The sequence below is a fragment of the Ciconia boyciana genome, chromosome 17 (assembly GCF_034638445.1).
Source record: "Ciconia boyciana chromosome 17, ASM3463844v1, whole genome shotgun sequence".
Classification (NCBI taxonomy): domain Eukaryota; kingdom Metazoa; phylum Chordata; class Aves; order Ciconiiformes; family Ciconiidae; genus Ciconia; species Ciconia boyciana.
The window spans coordinates 8,058,411-8,083,202 of NC_132950.1; the positions used below are offsets into that span (position 1 = coordinate 8,058,411).

At 56.3% G+C, this 24,792-nt stretch overlaps 3 protein-coding genes across 3 annotated transcripts in view; 1 reads left to right on the forward strand and 2 right to left on the reverse strand.

The window, feature by feature from the left end:
• Positions 1-2,160: 2,160 nt before the first annotated feature.
• On the reverse strand, positions 2,161-15,766 carry TRARG1 (trafficking regulator of GLUT4 (SLC2A4) 1). The gene is made up of 3 exons (XM_072882528.1): positions 15,347-15,766; positions 8,343-8,475; positions 2,161-7,736 (listed from the first exon to the last, which is right to left on the reverse strand). Exons 1-3 carry the CDS (start codon positions 15,746-15,748, stop codon positions 7,729-7,731), a joined length of 543 nt encoding a protein of 180 aa, XP_072738629.1. The 5' UTR covers positions 15,749-15,766; the 3' UTR covers positions 2,161-7,728.
• A 2,756-nt stretch (positions 15,767-18,522) lies between these two features.
• Positions 18,523-19,281, reverse strand: BHLHA9 (basic helix-loop-helix family member a9). Its single transcript, XM_072882599.1, has one exon. It carries the CDS (start codon positions 19,279-19,281, stop codon positions 18,523-18,525), a length of 759 nt encoding a protein of 252 aa, XP_072738700.1.
• Positions 19,282-23,573: 4,292 nt separating this feature from the next.
• The window catches only part of ABR (ABR activator of RhoGEF and GTPase), a 40,463-nt gene continuing 39,244 nt past the window's right edge, over positions 23,574-24,792 (forward strand). The window contains exon 1 of the mRNA XM_072881794.1: positions 23,574-23,677. The gene's annotated coding sequence lies outside the window, so the exon portion shown is untranslated. The remainder of the gene's footprint in view (positions 23,678-24,792) is intronic.

The following is a 24,792-nucleotide window of genomic DNA, read 5'->3' on the forward strand; positions in this document are numbered from 1 at the left end:
ACACGGAAGAAATGTGCTTAATTTGTTAAAAATGCACTAGCAAGCTACAGAGGCAGGTAGGGGGTCGGTAGCGTAAGAGGAGGGCTATGGGATAAACAGGAAGGCTGAGCTTGCTGCCGGTGTGTTCGAGGCTGCAGAGCAGCTCTGTCCCATGGGAATTGTTTGGGCAGTGATGTACGAGCGCCGTGCTGCCTGAACCATAGGAAACCTGAGGGACAGATCCAATATTGAGACAAGCTCCGGCTTATAGGGGCTGGGCTTTGTGTTGTGGGCAGCGGCAGATCTAGAAGAACTAATTACTTTTCCTTTGATCGTTTTCTGAGATGCACATGAGGATAACGGATCTGTTTTTCATGCGTTTGAGAACATTTAATCTGCATCCTCTCTGGCTTTGAGTACCTGGGGGGGTTTTCCTATTTATTTTTCGCCGCCCAAAAAACCCTACAGCTTGCATCCTTAAGAAAGGAAAAGAGGTGTTTATCATGATACTGCCTATGAAAATGACAGGCAGACCAAAGCTTTACTGTCACATCCAAGGCTAAGGGATTTGGGTTTGGACCACAGAGGTGGTCTTGAACAGTCTGTTCATCCTGCTGCCTCACCAACACGGGCATAACCATTTCCTAAACGTGACCGCAGCAAGTCAAACAGCTGAATCTGGTTCATTGCAGCGTTTGCTGCTGATTTATTACCCAGTGGGCTCAGTCGGGTGAGCTGCCCGTGGGGGAGCGGAGCCCCGGACCTGCCGGGCTGCGGCGGCGGTGCCGGTGGCTCAGCGCTCCTTCATGCCTCTGGTCATTTCGGTGGGGAGTGACCGGCCTCTGCCTTGGAGGGAATCTCATCGGCAGGTCGTGCTCCAGGCAGGGCCATTAAGTACATTTGTTGCTGAATCACGCTGTGGGCTGCCAATGGTGCGGAGAATTTACATCTACCTTTTTCCATTATTGACATGGATGAAAGTGGAAGTGCTGTGTCTGGTACCAACTCTGGGGCCATAAAGCCTCATTTTTGATCCCTGCTGCTGGTGGTGGCACCTGCCTCCCGTGTGCATGCTTTGCGTGTGCTGCTTTGCTGGGAGAGGGAAGGAGTCGTCCTCGGGAAGCTGCGGGACTGTGTTACCTCCAGTAAGTCCTACCCTGAAGTCTGGACAGCTTGAGCGTATTGCTACAGAGGAGAGAGCTGTGTAAGACAACTAATTCATCTCAGACTTGGCAAGTCTTCTCTCCAGGCTGAGCTGGGTTGGAAGCTGCATTGCTGTTCATTCCCGGAGGATGCTGGAGACGTGCAGCCAGAGGAGGGTGTTAAGATTCAGCTGAATGAGGTTGTTGTGCAACTAATCTTCAGTACAGATCAGTAGCCTTGACTGACCGCTGTGCCGTTACACAGAAATAAACTCTGGTAGTGACCCAAGGTGTGTGTTATACACCATCAACAGCTTTCCAGTCTGGTTGGAAAACTCCTCCTGGGAAAAGACTAAAGCCAATGTTTTCGGTAATGGCTGAATTTTTAAGCCTTGTCTTAAGAAACTTTTAAAAAGGACTTGCTTCCTGGCAGCAGCCTGCATTTAAGCTTTTTGAGTAGAGACCAAATATTGCTGTGCATTTGTGAAGTCTACGGTTTTGATCAATAATTTTGGTTTCTGAGCAGATTTGGGATTTGTATATGTTCTCTCAGACTTGGTTGTGCACCATGCTATCAACCTGCAGTGGCAAGGCCAGCAATGAGAAGCAGTTCCTAGTGGCTACTCCCCATCCCATCCTTGCGGGCTGCAAGCAAGGAGGATTTCTGCTGCTTCCCTGGGCAGGCATGCCCTGTGGCACGGCCAGGGGAGACCTCCCGCAATAGCTGTGCTTCCCGAGGAGCTCAGTGCCGCTTGTCTCTGCAGCAAAGGGTGATCTACCTGGACCTTTCTCTGCTCTGACTTGTGCTGTTTTCTTCTGTCTTTTGCTTATATGTATTTATATGCAACCCACTGCACCCAAAATACGAGCTGATCTACTTGCTTTTGGAGTGTGAAGCAATAGTTAAGTGAGTAGTTTGGATATTTTTTTTTTCTCATTTAAACAGAAGAAACAAGTTCAGCTTTGACCATGCATGTTACATTTTAATTTTTTTTCTCATGCCAAGAAATACAAAGAAAGTATATAAGATATACCATATCATCCTGCAGAAAAAGAAACATTTATCAGCAAAGAGAAGCGCCCAGCTGCAATTCCTGATGTGTTCATGCCGTGTGTGAAACACGGCTCTTCCAGTTTGGCTTCAAACCAGGAGGAGCCGGCGCATGGACGGTGGTGACGGCAGTGGGGGGAAGAGACCCTGCACCTCCACACAAAGGATCGTCTCCTGGGCACCATCTAGCAAGGGCACCTGCTCCGAAGTGGTATCAGGGTTGCCTTGCTGAATCCTGCACACGTTCCCTTTCTGATGTTTCTTATCCTGGATGGGTATTTATAGGTTTGAATTTCGCTACCTACCGGTGTCAGCAAATGCTTTACAAATATTCCCACTTTGAAAAGGCTGCTTTCCTCCACCACCCCCTTGGCTTGTGCCCAAGCATGGGAGTCTTCAATCCAAATCTAACTGCCTTTGCCAAAATTAAAGGATGTACGCTGAAATAAAATCGACCTTAAATCTGAAATTATTTCAGCTTGACTGTGCAGCCCTGGCTGTGATTCTGTGATAAGTAACAAAGTGATCGGGCAAGGTTGGGGCTATCAGGAAAAAAGAAATAAAGTCATGGGACCAGCCCAGTGGGTGCATTTCTGCAGCCTCTCCCTGGACTCAGACCGAATGGAAACGGCGTTTTAATTTTGTCTAAAAGGCAGGATCTGCTCCCCTTGTCTACATGGAGAAGTCTGTATTTGGAAGGTCAGCTACTGCAGTGGTACATGCTGGAGTGCACGGGCAGCCTGGGTCAGAGCCTTAGAGGAGCAGGTTCCCTACCCCTCGATAACCCCTTTCATCAGAGCCCAGCGATGGCATCTCATTGCCAACAAGATTGTCCCGGATTGAAGGAAAGGCAAAGGATGGGAGGGAGGAGCCTGTGAGACTCGTGCATCGCTCTAGGGGTAGAAATGCTGAGGGGAAAGCATGTTAAACTTGCAAAGATGGGGGGAGAGGGGTAAACTGGAACGGGGTGAAATACCGACCAGAAAAAGCAAACTCATCATTAACGCAGCAAACTTTGAAATCAAATCTTTTGTCACTTTTTTTCCTCCCTTTGGTCTCCTCTGCCGGCAGCCGGGTGGGTACCAGCCAGCGTGTTGCTGTGACCAACTGACTCGTGCTAGGCCTTTTCTGACCGTCGGTCGTTGCATCCTACGAGAAGGTGGTATGAAACCAAGCTACCTCGTCTGCTCAGCAGCAGAAAATCACTCGTTCGGCTTGAGCCTTCGATCTAGCATTGCTGTACCCAGCGAGGGCTCTTTTGTGCCGACCCACAGAGCCCGACTGTCCCCAAACGCTGGGGAGAAGAGCCCAGGGACAGCAATGCCAGAGAGGTGCCATCAGCCACGTGCTCAGCTCATAGACTCCTCCTGAGCCGTGCAAATGGTGTATTTATATCCCACCAGGACCTCACACTTGTCGATCGTAACTCCTACTTCAACTTACATTTAGAGACGTTTCCCACCTTCTCCATCTCTTCAGCAAGCTATCCTCCTACCAGCTCAACTTCGCTGTCAGGTAAGGCTGGATTGCCACTGCATCGCTTGGATCTCTCGCCTCTCCTTCACCAGGGGGTAGAAGTTGGCCAGACCCTGAGGATTTCGTGACTGTTATAGTTGCGAACACATAGAAAACTTGATCCTGACGTGCTTAGAGGAGGCAGCAGCAGGTGGTGAAGAGCTGTGACATAAGTAATAGGGCTTGTTTGTGGGGAGGGAGAGGGAAAGTCTTTTCAAGACATAGTTTTTGTGATCGCCCTCCTGCGTGCTAAAAACAAAGTTAAGGAGAGGAGTGGTTGTGCCTGGATGTGGAAAAAAAGATGCTTGCTCTTAGGTGAACACTAAATCAGCAAAAAATCATGAGGGATGCTGTTGTTCCCCAGATGGAGACCAAAGGAGGAAACTTGCCTGCCGGTGGCCTCAGGGTGAAGTTCTGCCATGATTTAGCCCCTCATAACACAGTCACAGGTGAGGTGTACGTCAAGGGTCGGGGGCTCGGCAACTTCTTCCTTCACAAGTACAAGCTAACGCACCCGAAAGAGCCTATTAGGCAGCTGAGCTGGGATAAAACCGTGTGTGATGTGGAGAGCAAGGATCTAGTGGTAAAACCTCTGCAAAATGTCAGGCTGCAAAATGTACGGGGAAGTTTGGGGAGAGCAGGGAGAAGAGACTTTCCAGATAACCCTGGGGAGTTTGTTTCTCTAGCACTGGAGAGCCAGGTTACAAGGAGAGAAAATATTTTGTCAGGAGTAACTCTAGAGGCTTTCCCCAGGATTTAAGTGCAGGATAAGAACCAAAAAGCTGTATTCAAGAGTGCAGAGCAGTGCAATTGTATCTAGTCAGAAAGAAGATTAAAAATGAAAGGAATTTATGTGTCTTTTAGTTTTTCTTTTTTGTTATACTTAATAGTGAGATGAGAAGCAATTGCCTCAGCAGCCCGATGATACAGGCTAAGACAGGAGGCACAAACCCTGTTTGGGTGCATGCAATAAATCATCACCATGGGGGTTTTTTGGGAAAGCTTCTGCCTCCTCCTGCATTCAGATGAATTCTGGTACCTCTACTGCTCTGTGCTCCACCAGCCTGGGACTTCTGGCAAGGACCATTGCAGCTGCCTTGCAAACCCTCATTCCTACGACTGCATGTATCCCAGTCCATTTTGAAGTGTAGTGTGTGTTTGCATAGATCCCTTTGGAAAAATCAGATTCAAAGGAAATCTGTATTCATACATGGTTCTATTAAGGAGGAGAAAGAAAAATGGGTTTCTTTTTGGAGCTGTACAGTGCATGTGACTCTGAGCAACTTTGCCATCCGTGCAATTAGAGCGGCGTAATGCTAACCCACCTCGTGGGGGGTGGCCAGGTTTAATCCTTTAAATGTGGTAAAGCACTTTAGGTAAAAGGCTTTATATAATTATAAAAGAGCATTTAAATTCTTACTTAATAAATACTTGGCGCTCTCAAGTACTATAACTCATTGCGGCAATTTTCCCTGAATGTCGGCTCTTCCTGCCCAAGGAGGAGCTTGCTTGGCTCTTACTATAAACTGAATTTCAGCAGCTCAAAGAGCACAGGGCAGAAGATGCATGGACAGGCACCACTGCCCTCAGAAAAAATAATGCATGTTTCCCAGCACGCAGCTTTTGGGTTCAAGTGTTAAAGAAGGAAATGTTTGGGGGATTTGGTGGGATGTCATCAACCATAAGATGAGAGTTTGAATCTCCAAGGGAAGGTTTCTGATGAGCTCGGGAAGAAAAGATTGGTTGCCAAGGGGCACCCTGGCAGCGGCTGCGGGTGGGAGCTCACACCCAGCAGTGCTCAGTGGCCTCTGTTTGCTGAAGCTCACAAAAAATGAATTGCAAAAGAAAGGTTGCAAATTTGGTCCATTTTAGAAGCCAATAGTTTGTAATAAAGCGCTGGCAAAGGGGTGGATGGGAATGGAGCCCAAGTAAGTGCTGTAGTGATGTGCTATTGCTGTGAGTCCCTGGAATCCCTTTTAACATAGAGAAAAATGTTAACGCTGTGTCTAGGGGATTTGACTTTCCTACCCCCTGGATGCAAATAATGCCTAGCAAAAGAAAACACTTTAAAGAGGAGCAATCAAACAGGTGACAAGAGAATTTTCACAGCGATGCCCATGGCTTTGCCCATTAGTTACCGCAGAGTAACTACAGCGTGGATTTACAGTGGACCACTACCCTGTGCTAACCCCACGTGCGCACTCATGCCCGCTCACATACTCCAGAGAAGAAGTTGGTGCCAAGCAGTTATCACGTTGTGAAGTTTCTTATGGTGTGCAGTAGATTCTCCATGTAGACAAGCCCTCAGAAGCATTAGATTTGGTCTAAGGTTTGGGTTTTTTTTTCCCAGGAGATTGATGGTAGGGAGCAGAAGTGCCCTGAAGCACCTTATTTCTCACTGCAGTCCATATTTCTAGGTCCCAGGCTGTCAGCTGGAGACAGCAGAAAGGCTCGGGAGTGCAGCTCTTGGCCATGTACTTGTGCCCGCAAAGTTCTGATAAAAGAGAGAGGCTCAGCTAATACAGAGCCAATGGATATGGCCAGAAGCCATCTACAAAGCCTGAATAAAATAACAGGCGATGAAACTTTGCATAGTCTGGGTGGCCGGATAGAGGACCAACCCCAGTAACAACCCGCGGCAAGGACGGGGTGAGGGGGAGGAAGAGGGAATGGGGCTGGATGGAGGCTGGACGGAGCATGGCGGGATCGGATCCCGTGGGAAACGGCTGAGGGAGCCGCACAGTGTGGAAGACGTGGCGGGGCACCTATAGGCAGATCAGGAGGAGCAAAGTCTATTTTCTTGTTATGTTAAATATAAAACATTAAAAAATAATACTACTTGTGGAACTGACCCAAGCCAGCTCCGGGGATGCTGGAGATTTTCAGAGATGCAGAAGAGCATGTGAGGGGTGCAGGGACAGGAGCGGGGATCTTAAACTCCTCCGTGCCTCTGAAAATCTCCTGGAAGGCCCTAAGCTGAAGCCCAAAAGGGTCGGGGAGATCAGCACTGACAGTGGCGGGGCTGGATCACGCTGAAACTTTTGTGTGATGGACGTGACATGACATAAATGTGTAAGTGGGTAGAACAGGCTCTCCGTGCCTTGGTACTGCTGCTACAGATTAACCAGGCTCTTTTCTCAGCTCCGCGAGTATTCACCTCCCTTTGGGTGCAGAGAGAGACAAAAGTGTGGGTTTGTAGAGAAAGTATTCTTCTTCCTTCCATTAAAAACCCCACCATGGGATTGGGGTGAGGAGGAGCCTGGCGTTCTCATGCAGCAGCATCCTTCTCTGCCAGCTCTGAGATCTGCCCTAAGTGATAAAAGAGCTTGTAGGAACAGACATGGAGAACATTCCCAAAGGCATGCAAATGGTCATTGTGTCTTTTTTTTTTTTTTTTTCATCAAAAATACAAAAGCATCCACCACATCCTCCAGCTTTTGCGTCTGCATTTCGTTCGGAGCAGAGCCGTGGTCCTGCTGCAGCTCTGCTCTCCCTCCTCCTCCGTGGAACAGCTCTCAGCTCCTGATGGCAGTTTGAGCTTTGTTTTTGTTTTTTTTTTTTTTGTAGAGACAGAGAATTTGACGATTTAAAAACCAACAACCCTCCAAAAATTCAGTGACTCGTGCCAAAATTCTTAGGAGGATTCCTCAAAATGTCCTGTTCTCGCCTTAAATTTTTCTTTCAAAACAAGCTTCATTCTTGAAACTCTCTCCTCCTCTTGTACTTTAGTTGTCTCCCCACTCCGTGAGTTTTGCTGGAGGGGAATGAGGTAGTAGATTTCCCCCTTCTCCTCTCCGCTTGGCATCTGATGTCCTTTCCCATTCCTTCCTGCGATGTTTTTTTATCCCATCACTTGTACAAACTCATTTCCAAGAGGTGGTGAAGTAGAAGCACGCGTTCCTTCAGACGGCGCTCCAGAGCAGGCTGTCTAGGGCTGCCCACCTACACTGTGACAATTTTTTGTTGCAAGGCTGAAAGTAAAAACCCCAAAAGGAAAGTTGTCTTCCTCCTCTTCGAGGTATTTGCATGCTAAAACATCTTCTAGGAAACTGTAAAATAAAGAGAGTCTTAGGGCAGCTTCCAGTAGTCACAGATGTTTCCCTTATGCTCTTGGTTTGGGTTTTGTGCGTTTCTCAGGTTCCTGTTTGGCTGAGCTGCATGCTCGTCATGCTGGTTTGGCAGGTGGGTTTGTGTTTGGGAGGTTCCCCAAACATTTTGGGATTGCATTTCTGGGCAGGTTGATTTGTGTCCTGAAACCCTTTAGTTTTTACCCCACTACACACTGCTAAACCCACCGCAGCCTTTGCCAGGGCAAGACCTTTCACCAGAGGGACCTTGTATGGTCACCACTACTCTATGGGACAGCACAGGGGGGACTTCCCATTCTGGTCATTTGAACAGTGTGTGTTGCTGCTGCAAGGAACCTGTTCTCCAAGGTGTTTTGCACGCATCTACGCAGCTGATGATGGTTAAACCAGCCTGGACCATTCCGGTGCTTAGTGCCCTACCACTGCAGCTGGGGTAGGAATGGAGCACCACCTGCCCTAGGATGGTGGCGGACAGTGGGCAGGTGTAGCCTATACACTGGGCTGGAGACAGGAGCCATGAGATGTTCCTGCTCTAGCGGGGCTGGGGAAAAGAGAAGGAGACATTACCTCTGAAGCTGAGTGAAACGTAGAGCACGATGATGATGGTCCCCAGGATAATGGAGACGATGCTCAGCAGCCTGGCCATGCGTCCGAGTCGCCGGGCTCCGTCCATGTCCCCTTGCTGCCCGCTGTTCCTCGACTGGGGGGAAACACAGAAAGAGGCTCTTGAGAATGGCCGCGGCTCTGGGGTGACTCTCTGCTGTGGTCCCCAAAATGAGAGCTGCTGCGTCAGCAGGGGGGCTGGGTCTGCCGTCCTGGGCTCTCGCAGGATGGCACGTGTGTCCCCGCTGCGAGCCCACGGCTTTGACCACCTGTGGTCCTGCTAAACTGACGTGCCTGGAGAAGCCCACCTGGGATGCTGTTCTGCTTGCCCTGGGTAGGAGCTGGACTGGCTCAAGTCTGTCTTTTGTTGGAGTGACTAAGAAATAGCCTTGGCGTGGGACAGGAGGCACAGCTCAGCCCCAGCCAGCAGCAGCCCCCCTCTGATTCTTTCATGGAAAACCCTGAAATTCTTGACTTCAGTTCCCAGAGCAGCTCACTGCTATGGGACTGCATCCCCCAAGGGTACCTCTGCACTTCTGCAGCTTGTGAGCAGGAAAAGCATCCTGCCTCCGTCTTCTTCTGCAGATTTATGTATTGAGAAGGGATGTATATTGCGAGTTTAACTACCACTGACAAACAAAAAAAAAAGCAGTGACATTTCCAAAGCAGCATGTGGCCTGTTTGCTGGCCGTTGGAGCTGAATGTGTGTGCGAGAGGAACGGGCTTTGATAAAGCGGGCAGGAACTGCTGGCTTTCATCTTGTGGTGGGATGTGCTTTGGTGCCTCTGCGTTACCCTGAATTTCTGCATCAATGTAGATGGGTTGTGTTTGCCATCTCTGTTTTTAAATGCAGTCCTCCTACAGTGAATTCCTGCTCTTGTGTGTGCTGTAGGAAGGGAAGGAATAGTCCATATAGCTTCTCTATTCTGCTTCTAGTTTCATGGTGATTTCCCCTGCTGCTCTATTGATTTCTTCAGGCAGCTCAGTGAAAGCTTTCCTCTGCTCTGTAACTAAAAGAAAGGGCTCCCTGGCTGTGGCAGGGCTGAGGAATGGGAGAGGGGAAGGCGCTAGTAGGTGCCTGGAAATTATTGTGTGTGGACTCATTAAGGGATGAAGAGAGATCCCCAAGAGCTGGAGCTAGAACAGGACTTGCCTGGCGCTGATGTTGGTGGGCACTGGCGTCTTAAAGGGAGGCTCTCGGTGGGATAAATTGCAGCTTTGGGAACAAGCGTCAACCCAGGGTGGATGGAGAACACAACTTGGAGGTTCCCTTGGAAACTTTGCTTTTCATTGCTCAGCCAGGGCTGGCCACCCATGGGCTCAGCAGAGATCCAGACCCTGGGGGCATCTCAGGGCGGGGTAGTGAAGCTTCCCCAGGGTCTGCCAGCAGTGCTGCCGGGCCACAGCCGCAAGGTGCTGGATGGGTTGAGCAGGATTTGGGCTCACACTCAAAGAGGAAAGACATAAGACTGGATGAGCATGGGCTCAACAAGACCTTGGCTGGTGCCTGACGGGGCAGCGAGGGTGATGCCGTGGCCTGACTCCTCTGAGCTTCAGTGCCAGCTCTCTTACTGCCCTGTGCTCAGCGGCACTGCTGACCCGCCGGGCAAGAGAAGCCTCCGCCTATGCCAACCACACTCAGCAACGTGAAGACCAAGCACAGCTCATCAGAAAAAGTATAATATACAGATGCATCGTAAACTTTCAGAGTAAGTGATTAAATAAGAACTGATCTTGCTTCTTGCTCTTGTAATTGGCAATCATTTGGTTCCCAAGTGAAAAACACTGAAAGTAAGAGTTCTTGGTGGGGGAGAAGCATTACTGCTGAGAGAAGAGCCCAAAGTGCTCCCCAGCCTGCTGGAGCGAGCGTGCTGGGCTTCCTGCACTTGGCTGAGGGAGGACCTAGCACTTAGAAGGGCAGCTGTGCAGTACCACGGCGAGGTTATTATGGTGAAATTACTCATCGTGCGTCAGCATTCGCTGCGTGTGCGGTGGAGAGACTGGAGCCCCTCCATCAGCAAAACAGGAGCTCCCTGCTCGGGAACAGGCAGACGGTCTGCGCCTAACACGTCTCTCTAGACCAAAAAGACTTCCCGAATTCACGCAGAGCCCTTCTGCCTCCCGTGAAACCCATCGGGAAGGGGTTTTGGAGGGAGGGAAATTGGATGAGGAGTTTTAAGGTCCATCGATAACATTTTCACCTGGTTGGGAAGGCTTGGAGCAGGGGGAAAGAGAAGCGGCATAGGCTGGGTGGAGACCAGGGCAAGGAGGAGGGAGCCCAGCACCCAAGTCTGTCACCTTGATCTGGTGGAGGAGTCGGGCAAAACTCCCCTCGACCTCACTGAGGACAGGGTTTTGTAGATACTTTAACTGCCTTGAAGCAGTTATTCTTTTTTTAGAGGTGCTTTTAAGTATTTAACATTTTTACATGGGTTAAAGGCTTCTTCCCCGGCCCATCTCCAGCCATGCTGCCTCGGCTGAGCCGGGTCTCAGGAGAAGAGGCAGATCTGGGGCAGGCTGCGGAGCTGGCAGCTCCCCGCAGCCCCATACCATGTGCCCGCTCCTCCCTTTGGAGTGTGGCTGCTAAAACTGGGGAAACTCCGAGTTAAAAAAATAAATATGCTAGTTAAAAAGAGTTAAAGGTGGAAGTGTATTAGAACAATCCCACTTTCCTTTCAAAAAATGTCTATCTCAGAAATAACAACTGCGCTGGAAAGGGTCCCCTGTCAAATGTTTTAAAAAAAAAAAAAAAGAAAATTAAGAGTCAGGAGGCCTAGCAGAGCTCCAGCACTAACTGTGAAACACCGTTGAGAATTCAAACAAACAAATACTTGATGTTACTACCCCATTTTCTGTTCATCTTGCTTTAATACCACTGCCCTCTTGGCAGCACCATGACAAAAAGGTCCCCAGCCCCAGCCCAGGCTGCACACTGGCTGCTGCTCCATAGTGCTCAGGTAGGTAAAATGCAGCTTTGAAGGTTTCCATGTGCTTATTTCAGTTTGCATCACCACGCAAATAACACAGCGGAGCCCCAAACAGGCGGCTGTTTCCACTCCATCCCTGCACACGTCCCGCTCCACTCGCGTGCCACCCTGTATAACAACGTCCCCACTGCTGACACCAAGAGAGCTCAAGACCTTGTTTCTTCTGGTCTCGACAGGGCGTTTGACAGACAATATCTAAAATCGATGGGATGCAGCCAAGAGCCTATTTTCATTACAGAACAGGAGGTGACAAAATGAAGCCTCATGGGCTGGTGGCGAGAGACGGGGAGAAGGCAGCAGCCCAGGGACTCACAGGACCCCTGCTCTGCTCACTGGCAGCTTCCAACATCTGGGATTTTTAGGCTCAGATTTTTGTAACAAGTGTAATATTTTTGCAGGGTGTGGGTTAGATTGCAGTGAAATATGCAGTTTTAGCTGTCTTCTAGGGAAAATATATAGGCTAACGAATTTGATATATTTATCACTACAGCTTCTGGAAGTGTTTACTGCTCATTTATCCTGAACAATTATGAAAAATACATCAGCATTGGCATGGGGTGTTTAGCAAGCATTTGTTACTGTACATATATTATTCATCGGTGTGGAACGGTTTGATTATAGCTCTCTAGTATCACTAATCCTGTGTTTTGCTTTCCACATAAAAACATGAACATCTTGTTTATTAATCGAGACTTGCTGAGGCAGAGTATCTCAGAAAGGCTTGAGGGCTACGGGGGAGTGAGTCACTGTGTGTGTGCCAAGGGACTCCGTATTACAGTGGAGTATTAGAAAATGTGAAGGACCTTAGAAGTGGGGCTGGAAGGGCACACTGTACCGCAGCAAACCATGGGGCCAGGTAAGTCTGGGTCATTAAAAGAGGTATTAATCTTACCTGTTTTCAAACTGTTATGTGTTCAAGTTACTGTTCAGAAGGGCTTTTTTCCATAATAGATCACCTAAGTTGTCTTGAAGGCAATTACTTTTCTGTGCTAGTCCCAGGGACAGAGAACACAAATCATCACCTCGTCTTCCCCACCATCTTTCCCAATTTATGAACCGGCTTTGGATGCACTCTACTGCCTTCCACCAGTTAGCCAGAATAAATCATTAATCCTCGACACTTGCATTTTGTTGAAGAAAACATTCTGAGAGAGGTATAAGTCAACATCAGACTTGGATAGATGACTGGGCCATTTAAAATGAGTAAGGATAGTTTGACTTCTCCCACATCTTTCAGGAATGACAGTACTTATTTTGGACACCAAGTGCTGTGCAGAATTGCCCTTGGTGTTACTTTATGCTGGTTCTGGCTGGTTTTACCTTTCTTTTTCACTTGACTTCATTTGTTCGGAGTTTTGTACACTGGTAAGTAAGTGACCTCTCTGCTTCTTCCCCTGATGTGGCTGCATTTTGGTAGGAAGGGGAAGGGGTTCGATAACAGCAATACAGCGCATGCGTGTGTGTGTGGTGCCCTGCCCTGCGCTGCACTCCTCTGAGATGGGTCCCTTGGGGCTGCGCTGCCCCTGTGTCCATCAGCCCTGCTCTCTGGCTCGGGAGGGACCCGAAGCCCTTAGCGCAGCCAGGTCCTCGCTTAATCAAGAAAATGCATCCAAGGCTCAGTGGAGAAGCCTTCAGATAACTCATTTCCACAAGACCAGCGTTATCAGGAACAGGCTGGGGGCTAGAGCAGATTTTTTTTTTTCCACCTCTGGCCATAGGCCCTGCTGGGAACTGAGAGCAGCTTTTGAAAAATGATTTATGAGACACTAAACCCAAAAGCATTCATTTGCTTTCCTCTCTGGTTGATGCTTATTACCTAGAAAAAAGCTTTCATGTGCAAAAAGCATTGACTTAGGAAAGAAAAATACAATTGCAGAGCTAAAGGAACGTCAGCACATTGTGGAAAGGCCCCCCCTCCCCCCCCCAGGTGCCGGGAATCGCAAAAACCTGGTTCCTGCTCAGATCTGCGCGTGATCAGGCACTCCTGGGTTTTATTCTGTGGGGAGACCTAAGCCTGTGGGAGCCTCGGGGGCCCCTGGAAACTAAATTCCTCCCTGGTGTAAGCAGGTGAAACATCAGCTGATGTCCCGGGAGCTGTTCCGGCTGGCAGGAGGACCCAGCCAGATGTTTCCTGGCTCCCCAGGGTCAGCACAGAGCAAAGATCACTCCTCGTCCCGCTCCGCTGGCACTGTGCAGGGGTCCCTGGCTGGCAGGTAGGGTATGTGTGTGTGCGTGTATGGGCATGGCCAGGACTAGAAAGGGCAGTAATAAATGAAGTGTGCCATGGGACAGGGAGTGCAGGGGCGACTGTGAAGGGGCCAGAGGATGCCTGCTAGCTACTAATGTGCCGTGTGTGCTAGAAACCTTGTCCTGGAGAACAAGCTCATCCACGTGTGCCTTCTGCCTCAGCAGCCCCAGAGGGCTGGGGTCGGGCATCCCCTTCTCCAGCTCTGGGTGGGCACTGGTCGATGTCAAGGGCCTTGGAAGCAGAGGGCAGCCAAATAGTCTTATTGCCTTGTTGGTCCTGCCTCCCTTGATGTTTAACACAGTAAATACACACCAGTACCTCACTGTCTAGCAGTATTAACTGACTCCTGCTCTTTTTTCACTATTTACTCTTCTACTCCATGAGGCTTATGTGGCCCAAGGCACATCCCTACCGTGCTGGAGGCTCTAACGCCTGCAAGGAAGAGTGTGAGAATCTATTTTGCATGAAGGCTAATGTGGTTGGAAAATCCCCGTGAGAGACCTTGTTTATTACCATGGATATGCAATACCCAGCTGCTTTCCCTCTTGTTGCAGTGCAAAGCCAAACAAGGCTGGCTGGCTTCCCTGTATGCTGCCTAAACAGGCTCCGCCACACAACTGTACTACGCAGATGACAGCTGGCACTGGCAGAAATGATGATTTCTCCTCAAAATGGAAACTGGTCTCTCTAGAGGGCTTTTGGTGGCAACTGCTGGTGTCTGTCTTCAAGTTGTTGGTGGTTTTTGGGGAAGTGCTGGCTGCAGGTGCCCCTCAGTGTATTTCTCTGTGGTAAGCAGGCAATTGCTTTCCCTGAGCTGATTTTCAAAGAAAAGATTTGCCTCCGTGGCAAATCAAGGGCTTCAAAGGTGCCCGGGGGCTGTAAAGCAGCAGAGCATCCTGGTGAGTAAGGGGGTGGCCATACTTGCAGGGCTGCGCTGAGAGAGCCACCTGTACCTGCAACGGGTGGGAGACCGGCTGGCTTTATTCTTCCCTCCTCTGATGTTAGCGTATTTGCTGAGGTGTGGGGGATGTTTAATGGATAAAATTTCTTCTCCAGGGCAACTAAAAGAGCTGCAGGTGCAGCCCGTCCCTTTGAAGTGTCCGAGGACAGGAACCAGCCCCCAGCCAGGGTCTCCCCGGTGCTGCAGGGCTGGGCTCGGCTGCCAGGAGGTGCGGAGGGAGATCCCTTGTCCTTGCTTCGCCTCCCAGCTCCTTCCCGGGGAAGCTCGGCGAGCGAGCCGCTCTGCCGGCAGGGACCGGGCTGCCCGGAGCCATCGGGCTGCCCGGAGCCATCGGGCTGCCCGGAGCCCTGCCCTGGGTGCGCCCGGATCCCACCCCCAAGCCCCGGGCCGTCCCTCTCCATCCCGCCGCCTCTCCGCCAGCTGTCCCGGGCTCGGGCGCCGGCTCTGCCCGGGGTCCCCGCCGGCTCGGAGAGCCCCTGCCCGCCTCCACCCGCCTCCCTTCCCCGGACGCCGATCGCGGCGTCCTGCGGGAGCCGAGCAGCGGCACAGCCCGGCCGAGCTCCCCGCGCTCCCGGCCGAGCTGCGGGAGCTGTGCAGGCTCCTCCCGCCCCGCTCCCCGCCGCGCCCCGGTCCCCGCCGGTGCAGCACCGCGGACAGCTCCGGGGCGGCCCTATCCCCGGCCCCGCTCCGGCCGTCGAGGGCGGCGGCGGCGGCGGCGGCGGCGGCGGGGGGAACCGGGCGGGTCCGGGCGCACGGCGGGTCCCGCACTCACCATGATGGAGAAGACGAGGGCCACGACGTTGATGGGCCAGACGGGGCAGAAGCAGGAGAAGATGGCGAGCACCAGGTAGTCCCGCGGGCGGCCCTGCTCCGGCGCCGCCGTGCTGGTGGCCGTGGAGGAGGCTCTGCCCAGGCTGAGCCGCGACGGCGAGAGCGGGGCCGCCTCCAGGTGCCCGACCGACACCGACTTGTAGGCGAGCCCGTGCCCGTTGCGCTCCGCCTCGCCGGGCAAGGCGGCCGTGAAGGATTTGGAGCAGCGGAGGCCCTTCTCCTCCCGGCCCTCGGTCGCCGCCAGCAGCTTCTCGGTCTCCTGGAAGCGGGTGGGCAGCGCCGTGCCCGAGCCCGAGCCCGAGCCCGAGCCCGAGCCCCCGGGCGCGGCGCCGCCGCTCGCCATGGCCCGGCGGAGCGGGCTCCGAGCGCGCCCCGCCGCCGCCGCTCTGCGCTCGGGGCCCGCCGCCCCGCGGGAGGCCGTGCCGGAGGAGGGGCCAGCCCGGCTCGGCCCCCGGGGCAGGATCGGGGCCGCGGACCGCCCCCGGGGTGTCCCCGTCCCCGTCCCCGTCCCCGTCCGTCCCCCCCCGCCCCCGGGCCGCCCTCAGCCCCCGCCCGACCCGGCGCAGGCGGCGCCGCTGCCCCCGGGGATGCTGGCGGGGAGGCGGCGGGGCGGAGCGGTGGGAAAGCCGGGGTGTCCCCTGCCGCCTCCAGCCCGGCCCTGCCCGAGGCTCTGTCCCGCCCCACCGACCCCCCGCTCTTCCCGGGGGCTCCCACGGGCTCCGCTCCGCTGCAGCGGTACGTGAGAGCCCAGCCCGGACCGGGCTCCGCGAGTGCTCGCGGGGCTCGGTGGCCGCCTCCAGCCCCGGAGCAGCAGGGGGGGTGCCGAGGGCAGCTTTGTGCTGGGTGCCAGTACACGCAGCCCTGCTGCCCCGGGGTCCCTCCTGGCTGACAGAGCAGGTGGGGGACATGCGACACAGGCCAGGCCCTGGGCAGTGCGTGGGTGCCCGGTGGTGCTCCTGGTTCCAGCTGCTCTGGGAAAGCATCCTCCCCGGGCACAGGGTGAGAGGAGGCCCTGGGCGTGCTGTGGTGAGCTCGCCCTGCCCTCACAATGCATGGGTGATCCTGGAGACACGGCAGCTGGGGACAGGGATACCGGATCAGTGACAGATACTGTCTCCCTGCATAGGGCCTGCAAAGGAGAAAGGGTGCGGGTGCGGGGGTGGGTTACGTACTGTAAAGCAAATAACAGCATCCTTGGGAGCGGGGGATGCTGTGAGGGCAGGAGGGAGGGCTAAAAAAAACCCACAGAGCCTGGATGCCTGGCAAAGAGGGATGTTTTCCACACATTCTGTATTATGCTTCACTTCCAAATTTGTCAGGGATTTGGCAGTGAGGGGCATTTACGGGGCACACTCAGCACCTTCTGCCCCTCCGAGAGGTGCCCAAGGAGCCTGCTGCCAGCTGGGGCCTGCTGTCCGCTGCCCAACACCACTCAGAGCCTGCCAGGCTGCTGCCTCCCCACCTGCCCCCCTGGGACTTGTCTCATCCCACAGCCTCTGGGCAGAATTAGGACCCACGTTTCCCACGTGTGAACCCAAGAGCAGCGGGGTGACCCTGCCTCGGGGGGTCTTGCGGGATTATTATGCCTCCCCCCCTGCTTCTGCCTCTGTGGCCATCTGCTTCCACCTGTCTCGCCTTGACTGAACACCAAAGCCAAAAACCTGGCGATGCAAATTGGGGTGGAGGGAGGGGTTTGTGTCTGGGTTAGGGCTAGGTTTCACTTAAACCTTCTTTGAATGCTGGTATTGCTGGGCTCTCACTCCCGGTGCGATGGGTGCTGGCGGGGCAGAGCAGGGGCACGTGCTGCGCTGGGGAGAGCCAGAGCAGGGGAAGCCACCCAGCACAGGGATGCTGTTGGGAGAAGCAGGATTCCTTCAGCGGACATTGCTGCAGGCCTCTCCTGGCAGGGGAAACATCTGTTGGAGATTAAAGCCAAGATGCCTCACACCATCAGCACTTTAAAGAGGCTCCTTTGCTGAGCAAAGAGCTCTCTCTCCTGGCTGCTGCTGGCTTTCCTCTGCTCATTTCCCAGCTCCCTTGTCCCACCTGGGGATTAAGGGAGGAGGAGGAGACCTTGGGGAGGGACTGGCACACTGGAGCAGAGGGTTGAGATGGTTGTTCCAGCGTGTGCTCCCCTGGCAGGGAAAGAGCTCAGACTGCCCTTGGTGCATTGGCAGCCAGCGATGGGGCTCGGGTGGGAGCTCTGGTGTGGAAGCAGCTGGGCTGGAGGAGCTCTGCAGGGGCTCAGCTCTGCGAGAATCACATAGTGAGATTTACCCTGTCCAAAAATCTGCCGGTTGTCGTGTGCAGCAGTAAAACCCTGCCTAATTCCTGCAGCAATTCCAGCTTGCTGAGCCCCGGGTGGAAGGGGAGTCCTCCCAGGCGGTCTGAGCTCTCTGAGCTGGAGGGAAGGGGCCAAAGGGGCCTTTCAGGTAAAATGCCCCCCATCCTCCCCGCCGCTGGGACCAGCCCGGAGTGTGCTATCGGCCTGTCCCACCAGAGCCGCTTTGCTGCGATCAGGAGGAAACTGCAAACGAATGGGTGAGTTTTATGAGAGCTGACATCTGTCTCCCCTCCTGGCCTGGCCTCGCAAATCTGCCAGGCACAAACATCTGCACCAATGAGCTTAGCGTCAAAAGTCCCAGGGCACTAACCTTTCCCTGCTTCTGCTCCCCTCCTTCACCAGCGGGAGCCAGAGCGACCAGCCAGCCAGGGGCTTTAGCATGATCCCCGCGGCCCATCTGTCCACCCCACACATATTAACAGCCAGTGCCCTGGTGTTGGGTTTTTAAGTCGTGTTTTCTCACAGAGCAAGCAAGAGAGAATAAATAACAGTGACAATCTGCAGCAGTGAGACCTCGCAACAAGAAACACAGAGCTGGCACTTCCAGAGGACTTCCCACCTTCCCCAGTTTTCCCGCAGAGCGGAGAGCCGCAGCCGGGCAGTGCTGGGGTCCCGTATGGCGTGTCAGGGGCTCACGGCTCTCGCCAGCATTGCAGCAGAGCTCTGCATCCTGCAGCGCTTTTCTCTCGTGCAACAGTCCCTTCCCACTCCCCCCGTTTGTCCCGCGGATGCGTTACCTTCCCAGCACCGTCTCGCCACCCCAGCCCTGCAGGTCAGTGGATGGGGAGGCACTGCTGGTGTCCCCAGCTCTGGCAATAGCCCAGCTGCCAGGGGACCACCCCGGCCAGGGAGTCTTGCAGGCTGCCCATGTACCTCTGCTGCGAGGCGCCTTGGAGCCCAGGGTGGTGGGTCCCGCTGGAGCAATAGGCAGGGCTGGGCACGGAGCGATCCTCCTTCGGGCTCTCATAGTGATGGAGCTGCCTCTCGGGGGAAAACCCGGCGTAGAGAGGGGACGGAGGGCAGCGCTGCAAGCTGGCGGTGCCTGCATAACCGGACTCCCAGGGCAGCTGGGAGCGGCCGGCCTTCGCCCCCAGCTCCTGCGCAGGGACCCCGGCCCAGCTGCGGCACTCGGAGTGGGCACAGGACCAGCAGCGCCCAGTGCTGTGGAGGGACAGGGACAGAGCCGTGATCCTGTTGATGGCTCGCCGGAGGGTAGCAATTTTAGAAAGCCTTTTGCCACCGAGGTCGTGTTTGAGGGCCAGCCGCAGGGCATTGAAAGCTTGGTTGTAGTCCAGGATCCTCTTGCGCTCTCTGACGTTGGCAGCCATCCTCCTGGCCTTGGAGCGCACCGGCCTGCTCCTCTTCCTCACCTTCATCCCTTCGGAGTCCCCCAGGCAGGCGGCGGCTTCCCTGCCCTGTGGGACCCACAGACCCTGCCCATAACATGCCTGGGGTGCGCTCCCCCCTTCCAGCTCCTCTTCCGAGCTGTCAGGCTCTGGTGCTGTGCCTTTCCCCATGGCTGCTCCGGACATGGCCATGGTGAGGAGGAGCAGGAGAGGTGCCGCTGTGGTCCTGCCTCCTGCTAGGTGTGGGAGACACTCCTCCAGGGACACGCAGCCGCCTCTAAAAACCCCACCGCGGGGCTTGTCACGTGGCTCCCTCCCAACCCTCCTCACCTGCCTGCAGGTGTGCTGCCTTGCAGAGAGGCACAGGGCGAGTCCTGCCTGGCCTCTGCCCGTGGCGATGCTCCTGAGCACGGTGCCTGGCTGGAGCGTGGGGCACCGGTGCTGGGGTGCCCAGAGCTTGCAGTGGGATGCTCACAGGCCCCAGGGGGGGAAGCACCTCTACCAAGCACACATTGCAGTGGTTGCTTCAGTTTCTGCTAAGAGTTTGGTCACTGCAAGAGTTCCTCGAGCTGCTCTGCCCTCTCCTACATCGGGCAGGCTGGCAGCTCAGCCTGGGCCGGGTCATCCTTGGGTTTTATACAGTGCTGTGGGGCAGAGCCCTGTGGGGCATTGCCACCCTGGCACAGGGCTCGGGCTCTGCTCCCCCACACTCACTGGTGCTGCAGCATTTCTGTTATTTCCCAGCTAGGGGAAACTGAGGCATGGAGTGATGAGGTTGCTGAGGAGAGCAGGGAGTCTTGCGCCTGGGCGCAGGAGAAGACAAAATGACTCCTGCCCCAGGAATGGGGCTGGAGCACTGAGCTGCCTTTGAGACAGTGCCTTAGGGCTGCTTCACGCAGCTGCACCCCGGCAAGCCGGGAGCATCCGTGGGCACAGAGGTAGGTGGGTGCCTGGGCAGGAGCAGCCCCCGGGAGCCAGCGGAAGAATGTGTGGGGCTTGGCACACCTCTGCCCTGCGGAGCAGGAAGCAGGAATGTGGCAGGGGGGATTGGGGCAGGTGATAAAAGAGCTAAAGTGCTACCTGCCTCCAGAGCCTTCCTGTCCCTTTCCAGCAGCGGGGAGCCCGGGGGCAGAGCTGTCTGGGCTGGTGCTGCTGGACCTGCCCGGCACTTACTCTGGGGAAGACGATGCTGAAAGCAGCTCCTTGTTCCCTGCAACCCCAAGCCAGCAGGACAGAGGGACTTGCCAGGTGTGGCGGGTCTGGAGGCCATGGGGAGGGCCAGGGCCCCGTCCCCCAAGCAGTGCGGGGCTGCCACGTGTGTTTGCCCATCATTTCATTAGCGAGCAGTTGCTAAATGCCTTCCTGTGCGAGGGGTAACGCGTTGAAAAATGGCCCAGGAGTGGGTCTGACAAATTGTTGGGGTGACTGGTGCAAAAGCAGAGCCCCTGGGAGAACATGCCCCCCTTGATCCATCCCTTCCTATCTGATTGTCCCGGCTCATGTTTGATCAATAGCCACAATTAGCAGGGGGCTATTTGTCTATTGCCCTTCTCCTCTCTTGGCTCTTTGAAGTTGGAGCTAATTTAGGTGCCTCTGCTCCAGGAACCCAATAAATCAGGAGCCGGGGCCTCAGGGAGGGGGGAGGACCAGGCAACAGAACTTCAAAGGGAGGTGAAGCTTGCAAATACTTTTGAGCACTCACCTGTGCTCACTATGGCCCTCTTGTTCTCCCCAGCGGCCTTCTGGCTGCCCAGTCTTGCTCTGCCCAGGAGCGGGTGCTCCCCCAGCCACTGACTTACACAGGGAGCTCAGTTTGGGAGCAAGAGGCTCCTCGGGATGCTTGAATGCCGGCAGGACGTGCATACTGGGCCCACTTAGAGATACGCCTGCCCAAAAAGCAGGATGGATCCCTGCCGTGGGGATGTTTTTGCTCATGTGGGAGTTTGGGAGGTGCAGTGTGGAGCAGATGCAGAGGTGGCTGAGCTGGGCACAGAGCTGTGTCCCAACCAGGGCAATGCTTGGGCAGCGACAGGGGCAGAGGGCAGGCAGCAGCGCCGAGGGGCCCACCAGGCAGGGCAGAGCCCGCTGCCCCCATCCTGCCCGCAGCCCCCGGGAGCTCGCTGGGGAGTGCTGCCGGGGGTTCCCAGTATCTCAGCTCTGGGTAGCCCTGGCCCTGCAGGGATCCAGCCCCAGCTCTCGGAAGCGGGCAAGGCCAGACCGTAAATCACGGGTCATCAGATGCCACCTGCCGCCTGTAATTAGTGCATCCCGCTGGGCCATCCCCACCTCGTCCTGCACGCTTCCTACCTAGGTGCCCATTACAGGGTGGGAGGCCAGGAGGAACGCCCACCCTGGCCCTGCTCCCTCAGCCCCTGCTGATTTATCGCCGTGCATTGGAGAGATTTATGGGCTGAGACGGGGAGCCAGAAATGCGTTGTAAGGCTCTGCTGGGCCCGTCTGCCTGACAGATGATGAAAGAGCTGTAATTATCCGTCGCCACGCATAAATCAGGCCACTCACAGCACCCCCCCTCCTCCTCCCCAGCCTCCATGAAGGGGTTTGACCCCTGGGCATACCCCACCTCTCCAGCATGTGTCACACCAGACTGGGGCACTGCTGAGCGCTGGGCACCTGCCCGTCCTGGGCAGCATCGTCACAGCTCTCGCAGGTCCCACAGCCCACAGGAGTGTTTTTGGAGTCTTTGCCTCCAACACTGCCGCTGAGTGGGGGCTGCAGCTCCTGCAAAGGGCCCGGGACTGCCCCCCCCCACTCGCATCCATCCAGCACCTCCAAACTGCTGTTGCTTCCAGGTGAGAGCTGTCGGGGCCATCCGGGAGCACAGCCCTCACTGGAGACGAAACCCCGATGGGGTGGTGAGGGGGCAGCCATCACAGGCTGGGGGGGCTGCCCGGCTCCTGGCAGTGTCCCAGCACCAGCCATCCTCCTCAGGAAGGCTGCACCCAGAGGCACGGCTGCGCCGGAGGGAACCCACGGAGAGGAAGCCCACAGAGCCGAAGCATGAGAGCCAGGAACTGGCGGGCAGGGAAGTGCCCACCCCTGCACAGCCCCCTGCTCTCGGGTGGTGCCGGAGGGGAAGGAGGAGGAGGTTGTGGCAACACTGCCTGGGCCCCATGGTAAATAAATAGGACGCTTTGTTCCTGCTGGGGCACAGCCAGGTGGCACAAGGGACACTGGCTTGTGAGTCATCCACAGCCACCATGCAGTACGCCAGAGGAGGCAGGGGAAGGCACCTCTCCGCGGCCGTGCTGCCTGGAGGCTCCTGCCTCTCTGCCCCCAGCACCCCATGAGGTCCTCGCATGGCACCCCACGCCTCGCGTGGCACAAGGGAACCGCCGACCCTGCCCAGGGCCTGGGGTTAGAAAGCCCCGTCCCGTGAGGTGGGTGTGAGCCGGGGGCACACGCGCTGCCCTGGCAGCTTAAGCGCAGGGGGCACACGTGCCGTGGCACAGAGTGGGCAAAAAGCCTTACGTGGGCCTTCGTCGCCCACCGCAGGAGTTTGTGCCTGCCCCTCCGGCTGGTGGGAAGGGCCCATCCATCCTGAGACAGACAGGGCCGGCAGAGCATCACCGGCCCGAGGATGAGGATGGCTGGGAGACGGGCAGAGCTCCATAGCAAAGGCCGGGGTGCGCGCTGGCTGGGGGCCCAGCAGCTCGGGGGCACAGGAGCTACGCCGTGCCTCCAAGGCTCAGTTGTTCCTGGCTCGGGGACCGATGTCTCGCAGCGCGTGGGCTTGTTTGTGTCATTAGCTGTCGCTTTGTTAACTGCTCCGACGCTGCCGGCACCAGGCGCTTCCTCGCCTGCACAGCATCCTCCCGGCCCACGTCCCGGGAGAGACCCAGAGGTGCGGACGGAGGAACCGAAGGTCGAAATGGCCGGGAACAGAGCAACCCCCCCCCCCCGCACCCCGAAATCCGTCCCGCACTAAGCCCGGGGAGAGCCTGCCGTGCTCCCCGGGGAGGGGCGGCAGCGCCGGGCTGCCGGGCCCAGGTAACCCGGCCGCTCCCTCCCCGGGCTCGCAGCCGGAGCCGAGCCGGGGGGCGGCGGCAGCGCTGCTCCCCGCCCCGGCGGGGCCGTGCCGAGGCGGGGCGGGCCGGGGGCGGGCACCGACGTCAGGCCCCGCGGCGGGGGGCGGAAGGCGGTGGCGGCGGCGGCGGCGGCGGCGGCGGCGGCGGCGCGGGGGGAAACTTCGGGCCGGGGCGGGGGATGGCGGCGGGCGAGGCGGCGGCGGCGGCGGGCGAGGCGGCCCGGGCGGACTTCGCGCGGCACTGGCAAGCGGAATTCCCGGGGGAACCGGCGCCCCGCATGGAGCTGGGCTCGGTGCGGGCCATGGAGCGGGAGCTGGAGCGCTGCCGCCGCCACCTGCGCCGCCTGCAGCGGGCGCTGGCCGAGGAGCGCTTCAAGGTGGGCTACCTGGAGGCGGCGCTGGCCCGAGCCCCCCCGCCGCCGCCGCCGCCGCCCGCCGCCCCCCGCCCGCCGCCCAGCCCCGCCGGCGGGCCCGCGGGCAGCTCCCCGGAGGGAGGCAGCGGCGGCAGCTCCGACGCGGAGGACGCCTCCTCGGCAGGTGGGTGCCGCGGGGGGCCCCGGGCCGCGGCACGGCCGAGGGGGAGCCGCCCCCACCCTGCGTCCCAGGGCATCCCACGCCAGGGACGGGCGCGTCCCCAGCCCCTCTGCCATCCCCGTCGCATGGTCAAGGGCATCCTGTGCCGCTGCGTGGCCGAGGACATCTCCAGCCGTCCTCGTCCATCCTGAGCTCCCGTGCCGTACCAACGGCACGGTCAAGGGCACCCCGTGCCCCTCCGTCCCCACGTCCCTGTGCCGTGCCATGCCGCCGCTAAGGCCGTCCCAAGCCCCTGTGCCGTCGCTGTCACACAGTCGATGCACCCCGTGCTGTGGCACGGCAGAGGATCTGACGGTCTCCCCAGGCTGTCCCCATCACGCAGCCAAGGGCACCCCATGCCATCACATGGCTGAGGCCACCCCCAGCCCTTGTGCCGTCCCCATCAAACAGCTAATGCCACCCCCAGCCCTTGTGCAGTCCCCATCCCACCACTAAGGCCACCCCAAGCCCCTGTCTTGTCCCTGTCCCACTTCTGAGTGTGTCCTGTGCCAAGGCCCCATCCTCAGGCATGCGAGGACGGGGGGTGGCTGGCCGGTCCCCTGAAGCTGGCTCTTGGTGATGTGCCACTGGCCCAGGAGCCACCTCTGGGGATGGGACACTGCAGGAGAGTTACTTCTTCCAGGTGCGACCTGGCTCACAGGGACACCTCTGCTCGGATGACACCCTGTGATCTCCCTTGAGGAAGTCCTGGAGCCGCTCAAGCAGAAGCATGCCAGGGTGGCAAGGTGTCCCGGGGCGTTTCTCTGGGCAGATTTGAGGACGATGTTATTTTGCAAGTGACTGGCTGTTTCATGGCACTGAAGGCGCAGCCAGCTAGCGTTGTCACCCGTCACGCTGTCCTACTTCCAGCGGCCTGGAAGTTGTTATTGCATCAGCTTTAATCCCGGTTCAAACACAGTCCTGACAGCTAGGGAATGTCACTTTTTATGTTGCTAACTCTGCAGCTGAGTTGAGTTAATTTTGTTGTTGCTCGATTGTTTGGGGTGATGGTTTTTCCCCAAGGCGGTATCATGCTGGTTTAAGATTGCCTGGGTAGCAAGCGCTCTGGTGTTGAACCG

What these genes read in the sequence shown, in the direction of transcription:
- TRARG1 (XM_072882528.1), bottom strand. Translation starts at nt 15,748, where the DNA reads ATGGCGAGCGGCGGCGCCGCGCCCGGGGGCTCGGGCTCGGGCTCGGGC. An exon ending in CCCTCGTCTTCTCCATCATG is followed by an intron (nt 8,476 to 15,346) that starts GTGAGTGCGGGA and finishes GTTTCCCCCCAG; the next exon opens with TCGAGGAACAGCGGGCAGCA.
- BHLHA9 (XM_072882599.1), bottom strand. Translation starts at nt 19,281, where the DNA reads ATGTCCGGAGCAGCCATGGGGAAAGGCACAGCACCAGAGCCTGACAGC.